Below are 6,868 nucleotides of genomic sequence, written 5' to 3'. Positions count from 1 at the left end.
GCCCGCTCCTCCGTCCCCGGGCGCCCCGCCCACTGGACCTGCGTGGCCTCGCGAGGCCTGCTGGGAAACGTAGTCCTCCAAGCACATGTCGCCACACGGGGGCGCCAGAGCTGCGACGGGTGTAGAGTCACGAGTTCGAATCCCGACCCTCCAGTCTCTCAGAGGGAGCCCAGGCTGGCCCTCTCTCCGCAAAATGAGATTACTGCGTGCCTCTTATGGCTGGGATGGCACGTGGGAAAGAAGTGGGGCTGGGAATACTGAAGAGGAGTGAGTCTGGTGGAAGACGCACTTCCGGTTGGGCTCAGAGTAGGCGGGGCCAGTGGCCTCCCCGGCCTCGGGGCGGCCGAGCGGGACAGTGGTGCCCACCTCCTAACGGCGGGTAAGGATTTAGCAATAGGTCCAGGATATACCAAGGATACGCTGGAAGAGTTGGCTTTTCTTTCTTTTCGGCTTTCAAAGCATTGCTTATTGAACAAGCCAGGAATACGTTAGGTGAGGTATCTTAAGTAAATAAGTATCTGAAGAAGGGCAAGAAGTTAGTGAAATGTCCGCTGAATATTACGTCACACTAGAACTGGGACCGTCACCAAAGTCACGGTGGGCCGAAGGCTTGCCCGCGGCCGGCAAGACCACACTTCCCAGGAGTCCCCGCGGCCTCACGTCTCCCGGAAACGAGCGCGCGCAAGCATTCGACCTACGTCATGGCGGCCAGGCGCCTCTTCGGGGCTACTCGGGCCTGGGCCGGCTGGGGGACCCGGGAGATCCTAGACTCCCCCTCTCCTGGAAGACTCTTGGTTCGGAATTACGCCAAGAAACCGAGTGAGCCAGGGTATTAGGGATCAAGATAGGGACGGTGGACACGCGGGGAATTGGTGGCGCGCAGGCGCCAGTTGGGGAGGTGGGTCTGGAGTTTCTGCGCAGGTGCAGAGACAGAGCACAGGCTGTGTGCGCAGGCGCAATTTGGGGCCACTCGGAGCGCCGGCGCGCGTCTAGTTGACACCTGCGGATGCGACTGCGCTCTGTGCGCAGCCGCCGGCCGAAACCTCGCCGCCGTTGGCAGGGTGTGCGTTCAGCAGCGGGCGCGTTTCAGTGCGCAGGCGCGGGAGAGCGGGGCTTGTCTGGGGAGGCGGGAGCGAGGGTTCTTCTCTTATTTCTGCTTCCAAGTGGCTGTGAGCCTTGGCACGAGCCGCCTCCGGGAGTCGGAGAAAGATATGTGGCCCATCTAAGTACTAAATTCCCTGATATTTAGTTATTAAGTTGCACCTGGATACAGCCTTGCCTGATCTCTGTGAAAGGAGGAAGCAGGCCAGTGTTAGGGCTAGAGTCACGCGCGGCCAGTGGAGGGAGACCACCTCCGCGAGGTGAACCGCATCACAGCCGGACCCGAGGGGGGATGAGGCCACCCTCGGCTCGCCTAGCTGGGCCCCCGCGATTGGGAACGTAGGAGAGCCCCAGGGCCTGGGAGGGGGAGCTGGGCTGGCCTGACTCTCCCCTGCTCCCCAGTCGCCAAGGGCGCCAAGGGCGGGAAGGGCAGTGTGGTCAGCGAGGCCCTGAAGGACCCGGAAGTGTGCACCGACCCCGTGCGGCTGGCCACGCACGCCATGGGCGTCAACATCTACAAGGCGGGCCAGGACGTGGCCCTGAAGCCGGACGCCGAGTACCCCGAGTGGTGAGTGGGCCCCGCGGAGGCCTGAGGGTCAGCTCAGGCTGGCCCAGACCTGAGCCCCGCCCCACCCCCAGGCTGTTCCAGGTGAACGTGGGCCCCCCGAAGAAGCTGGAGGAGCTGGACCCCGAGACGCGGGAGTACTGGCGGCTGCTGCGGAAGCTCAACATCTGGCGCCACAACCGGCTGAGCAAGAGCAGGAAGCTGTAGGGAGCGGGCCCAGGCGGCTGGACCTGCCCCTCCCCGCAGGCGCCAGCCTTCCCTCCCCCTTCCCCAGGCCTCAGTGGGCTGCTGGAGTTCCTGGCCTTGTCCAGAGGCCTCGGCCCCAAACCTAGGAAGGGAGGCTGTCCTCACGAAGCCTCTGCCAGGGCCTCAAACCTGCCCGGAACTGTTGGGAGCCAGAGAGAACCTTTGAGCTTCAGGAACTGAAAAGCCCAGGTGCAGGTGTCGGGCTTCAGGCAGGGCTGGATTCAGGTGCTTCAAGATAAAGACCTGTGTCCTGTCCGTCCCAGGATCTTTACCCCCCTAGCCTCAGGTCTCCTGGCCAGCACCCCCGACACACACACACACTCAGCAAGTGGAGCTGGGCGAGGGGACTGCTCAGGGCAGTCCGTTGAGCTCAAAGGTCTGGTCCTCCCTCCCTCCCTCCCACTGAAGCCCAGGCTCAGCCTCCCACCTGGCCCTCCCCAGCTGCATCATGAGCCTGGTGGGCAGCCCCGTCCCTGCATCCTCTCGCCCAGCCCAGCTGTGAGGTGGGCCTAGGAGCAAGACCCAAGCCCACCAGATTGGAGGAGGGCAGGGGGGTGTCCAGTGAGGGGCAGCAGGGACCTCTCACAGGACTCTGCCCCACACAGGTCCACTGATGGCCTGGGCCTGCCCCCTCCAGGCCCCTCTGGCTACAGACTGGACCCTGCAAGAGACCCTCAAATTCTGCCCGGTCCCAGGGAGATGAGAGCCCTCGTCCTCTCAGCAGGCTCTGCAGAAGGTGACCAGGCACCTACTCCCTGACTGGTCACAGATGCAAATATCCGTTCCTTCCTGATTCTCAGGTTGTACCTGCCCTGCTTCAAGCCTGTGGCGGTTCTCCGCAGCACTCCAAGTAAAAGCCAGAGTTACAGTGGCCACTGCGCCCTGCCCACCCTGCCTGGTCACCTCCCTTAACCCCTTCATCCTCTGCTCCAGCCACAGGGACCCTCTGCTGAGCCTGTAAGACACCAGGCTTTTCCTGCCCCAGGGCCTTTGCAAGCTCTGCCCTCTGCCTAGACTGCTCTTCTCCCAGATAACTCCCCAGCTGCTCCCTGCCACCTCCCCAGGTCCCCCATTAAAGTTGCCGCACAACCAGTCACCCTGGTCTTTCTCACCAGCACTTACCACCATCTCACATTCCATGTTTTAGTGCAGTTGTGTTTTTAATATTTCGCGTCTGCCTCCCGCTGTCTCCAGCCTGGGACCCGGGGTGTGTCTGGAGGTGGCTGGGTGGCGGAGGGCAGGGCTAGCGGTGGGCTGAGGGGTGAGGGGTGGAGGGTGGGGTGGGCGTGCGGGTGCTCTGGGTGTTGACCTGGGCCTGTGGCTTCTTCTCCCCCTGCGCCCAGCGCCCCGGGTGCACCTCCACGGCGCCTCGCCCTGATCTGGGAGGTCCCAGGGCTGTCCAGGTGTGGGCCATGGGCTGTGGGGACGTCTGCTTCGCCCTTCCCCCCATGTGGAGGGAGCAGGAGCTGATAGCAGCACCCAGCGCCAGCCACCCTTGCTTGCGTGGGTCCCTGAGCCTCCCTGGAGGGCACTGCCCCCACCAGCTCCAGCCCTGCCGGCTGTGCTGCCTCAGAAAACGCCGCCCATCTCTGGCCTCCTCCCTTAAAGGGGCTGACGGTGGAGCCTGCCTCCCAGGACTGGTGGCAGGAGGGCTACCGGCAGGCGCAGGGTACAGGTGACAGGAGGCTGCTGCTGTTTGTCACTTCTTGTCACTTCTGGGGCCCTGTGGGGGAAGGGCTGGGCAGACACTTCAGGAACCTGGCGCCCAGCACCATGCCCACTGGACACATGGGCTGAGGGGCCGAGACGCCCACAGGGCAGGGCCCCTGCCTGGGCCTGCAGGTCCTCAGGCCCCCCTGCTGGGTGTCACCTGGCTGTGGGGTGGGGAGGGTGGGGGCACAGGGCAGGGTTCCCAGCAGCACATCGAGGTCTTGCTCCTGGAGACGGCTGGGTCTGATTGGCTGCTGTCACCAGGCCCGTCTCAGGCTGGTGGCCAGGTTCTGTCCAGGGCCTGTGCGTGCTCCTTGGCCAGCAGCCGCAGGGAAGCCTCCTCCAGGGCGAAGCCGTCCACCAAGGTAGGAGGGAAGGCGTGTGGCCCCAGGGAGGCCTGCAGCCCCGGGGCTGAGCCCAGGACGCGGGGGAGGCCTGGCCCCACCTGGGGGCCGGGGCCCAGCCAGGGCTCCAGGGGCAGTGGCAGGGCTGGGGGACGGGCAAGTGGCAGTGTGGGGGCCTCTGGGAGCCTCGGGGCTGCCACCGGTCCTGAGCCTGACTCCAGGCGCTCCTGGCGGCGCCACTTGGCCCTGCGGTTCTGGAACCAGACCTGGGGAGTGGTGGGGTGCTGCTGCGAGCTCGGCCCCTTCCTCCCCCTCCCCAGGCCCCTGAGGGCTGCCCGCCGCTGCCAGTGGCTCTGCTGTGCTGCTCCCAGATTCTGGGTTGAGGGGTCCCTGCCTCCAGCGTGGGCCCGGCCTCCTCCCTGGGCACTCAGGCCTCTGGGGCTCCCCCGCCTCCCGCCCACTCCTCGAGGCCTGGCGCCCGGCCTCCACCAGAAAGCCCCAGGCCCGGGTTGGGGCCTCACCTGCACGCGCACCTCGGGCAGGTGCACCTTGGCCGCCAGCTCCTCGCGGCTGTACACGTCCGGGTAGTGGGAGGCCTCGAAGGCCCGTTCCAGCTGGTGCAGCTGGTACGTGGTGAAGGTCGTGCGGTTCCTGCGGTGCTTCTTCTTGGGGGCCTCCTCGCCTGGCCCCAGGCCCCCACCCTCAGGCCCCGGCCCCTCTCCCAGGCTCAGGAACATGGCTTCTCACCTGGCCGGGAGGACAGCAGGACAAAGCGTGGTGAGACAGTGGGAGGAACTGTCCCTGGGAAGGCAGGGGAGCCCACCTGCACCTCAGCCTCTGCCCTGCACCCCGTCTTTCTGGGGTCACCTCCCGCCTGCCCGTCCCCACTGCTGCAGCGTCCGCTCCTGCCGCTCCTCCCCGGTCCCCTCTCCCTGGCTCTGTGTGGGAGGACTCTGGGGTGGTGTCCCTCAGGCCCGAGTCCTCCACCTGTGCCGCCTGCCCAGGCTGGCTGCCCTCCACCAGCCTGCGGCCCGGCGTCTGCTGAGCCCAGGGGAGGGAGGATTAGTCGGAGCCGATTAATTGAGGCGCCCCCCCCCCCGCCGCGGGTGCCGGTGTCCCCAGCCTCCAGGGAGGCAGCACTGGGGGCCAGGCTCCCAGGATTGCCTCCACCCCGCCCCGTGGGACGTCCAGGCCCCTCCGGCCTCAGCTTCCCTGGCTGTAAAATGGGGTCTCGGGTGGAGCAGACAGCGCATAGCAAAGGCCAAGCGGGGACCCTGGGGGCGGGCGCTGCGGCCATCGATGGGGGCCAGCAGGGGCAGCCGGCAGGTTCAGTGTCAGATGACGGAAGCGAGGTGAGGGCCGTAGTAGGGTCCTCTGGATGCCGGCCAGGGAGCAGGAAGGGTCATTCGGGTTGGGTCTTGAGGTCTGCAGGAGGTCACTCTTCCTGGGCTCACTGCGTGTGCAGCGAGCTTGCACGGAGCACTCAGTGTGTCCCAGGTACGGCCACGCAGGTGGCGTCCCAGTGGGCAGCGGGCAGCCGGCAAGCAGAAACGAGGCGTCCAGCTTTGGAGCCTCGCAAGCTCCCCCGGGGCCACTTCAGGGAAGAGGCGGGGGTGTGGGGTGGCGAGGTGCTCGCTCTGGGGACAGCTCTGCAGCGAGGAGGGCGCTGGGGGCTGTGGGCGGTTGTACAGCAGGGGGCTCACGGATGTCCACGTGGGCAAGATGGGGACCGGGAGGAAGCAGGCACAGCCCCGCGGGGAGAGGCCGGAGGCCCTGGGGTGAGGCTGGCTGGAAGGGGCAGGAGGAGCCGAGGCGTTTCTGGGGCACAGCATTTGGGAGGAGCTGGACGTTGGGTGAGGGGCAGCCCAGACGCAGGGTGCCTGGCGGCCTGGACTCGGGGGCGTGGGGGACACACGAGAGGCTCATCGAATGCAGTGAGGGGGATGGGTCCAAGTGGGGCCAAGACCCCTCTGGGAGGGAGGGGGACGCAGCAGACAGAGGAAGGACCTCGCAGGGACACAGCATGGCCACAACCACCGCCGCCAAGCCCGGCTGTAGAGGCAGAGGCTCCCGCGGTTTGGGAGGGCGTGGGGGGCAGGAGGCCTGGGCGGGGCTGCCCAGCAGTCAGCTGCAGTGGGCACAGGAGGGCCCCGCCCGCCCCGCACCTCCCACCCAGGGATCCCGCTGCTCTCAGGCCCAGGGGCGCACAGCAGGGGCCTGCGGGGACCCATGGGTGGAGCCGCACTCCAGACGCTGTCAGCTTAGAGGGCGGATTAGGGGCGGGCGGCAAGGGACAGGTGGCCCTCCAGCTGGCTCGGCGGCCTCCCAGCCTCCTGCCCTCCCGTTTCCCAGGAGGAGCTGCTAAACCCCTCGGGCACTGGTGGCCAGAGTGGACAGACTTCAGGAGCCATGCAGGAGGTCAGCCTGGCCTTGGGACAGCTGCGTGGGACTCCACTGGGGTCAGCACTGGGAGACGGCTGGGGTCCAGGGGCCCCAGGGTTGTGTCCCCAGGAGTTTTTGTGCCCTGGAGGGGACAGGCTGGCGCCCATTGCCCCCCCACAGCAAGGCCTTGCGCACCTAGCCTGGCCGTGGACTTGCTGGCCAGGGCCGGTCAGCCTCCGCCTCCCGTCCAGCGCTCTCCTGCAGCAACCGAAGCCGCCTGAGGGCCACAGCCTGACCTGCCTCCTCGGCGTCCCAGTCGCTGGCCGACTGTGGAAGTCAGCAGGGAGCCACCGAGGAACACCCGCTGTGTGCCCGCCCTGGGGTGCCCGCCCCATGCTCCCTGCCGCTCCCTCCAGGGTCCTCACGCCCCCAGGAAAGAGCCTGGCCGGGCAGAGGGGACAGCTGGCCCGTCTGCCCAGGACTTCGAGTGTGAGCACTGAAGTCCCACCTAGAGAAGTCC

The 6,868-nt window shown here is 66.8% G+C and overlaps 2 protein-coding genes across 4 annotated transcripts; one reads left to right on the top strand and one right to left on the bottom strand.

The window, feature by feature from the left end:
- Nucleotides 1-411: 411 nt before the first annotated feature.
- Mrpl54 (mitochondrial ribosomal protein L54) lies at nt 412-3,004 on the top strand. Of its 2 annotated transcripts, none has more exons than XM_027952661.3 (3): nt 412-819; nt 1,504-1,669; nt 1,741-3,004. In XM_027952661.3, the coding sequence occupies exons 1-3, from the start codon at nt 702-704 to the stop codon at nt 1,871-1,873; spliced, it is 417 nt and encodes a 138-aa protein (XP_027808462.1). In that variant the 5' UTR covers nt 412-701; the 3' UTR covers nt 1,874-3,004. The 2 variants fall into 2 exon arrangements, with proteins under 2 accessions (XP_027808462.1, XP_027808464.1); XM_027952663.3 differs by lacking the exon at nt 412-819 and adding an exon at nt 852-1,061.
- Nucleotides 3,005-3,499: 495 nt separating this feature from the next.
- Rax2 (retina and anterior neural fold homeobox 2) lies at nt 3,500-6,010 on the bottom strand. Of its 2 annotated transcripts, none has more exons than XM_027952705.2 (2): nt 4,488-6,010; nt 3,500-4,232 (listed from the first exon to the last, which is right to left on the bottom strand). In XM_027952705.2, exons 1-2 carry the CDS (start codon nt 4,701-4,703, stop codon nt 3,894-3,896), a joined length of 555 nt encoding a protein of 184 aa, XP_027808506.2. In that variant the 5' UTR covers nt 4,704-6,010; the 3' UTR covers nt 3,500-3,893. The 2 variants fall into 2 exon arrangements, with proteins under 2 accessions (XP_027808506.2, XP_027808507.2); XM_027952706.2 differs by having other exon boundaries at nt 4,500-6,010.
- Nucleotides 6,011-6,868: the final 858 nt, after the last annotated feature.

This window comes from Marmota flaviventris, chromosome 1, assembly GCF_047511675.1.
Source record: "Marmota flaviventris isolate mMarFla1 chromosome 1, mMarFla1.hap1, whole genome shotgun sequence".
Taxonomy (NCBI): domain Eukaryota; kingdom Metazoa; phylum Chordata; class Mammalia; order Rodentia; family Sciuridae; genus Marmota; species Marmota flaviventris.
Note: the sequence above shows the minus strand (reverse complement) of the source record. Positions and strands in the feature narration are given on the sequence as shown.

What these genes read in the sequence shown, in the direction of transcription:
- Mrpl54 (XM_027952661.3), top strand. Translation starts at nt 702, where the DNA reads ATGGCGGCCAGGCGCCTCTTCGGGGCTACTCGGGCCTGGGCCGGCTGG. An exon ending in GAATTACGCCAAGAAACCGA is followed by an intron (nt 820 to 1,503) that starts GTGAGCCAGGGT and finishes CCTGCTCCCCAG; the next exon opens with TCGCCAAGGGCGCCAAGGGC. An exon ending in GACGCCGAGTACCCCGAGTG is followed by an intron (nt 1,670 to 1,740) that starts GTGAGTGGGCCC and finishes CCCCACCCCCAG; the next exon opens with GCTGTTCCAGGTGAACGTGG.
- Rax2 (XM_027952705.2), bottom strand. Translation starts at nt 4,703, where the DNA reads ATGTTCCTGAGCCTGGGAGAGGGGCCGGGGCCTGAGGGTGGGGGCCTG. An exon ending in TGCCCGAGGTGCGCGTGCAG is followed by an intron (nt 4,233 to 4,487) that starts GTGAGGCCCCAA and finishes ACCACTCCCCAG; the next exon opens with GTCTGGTTCCAGAACCGCAG.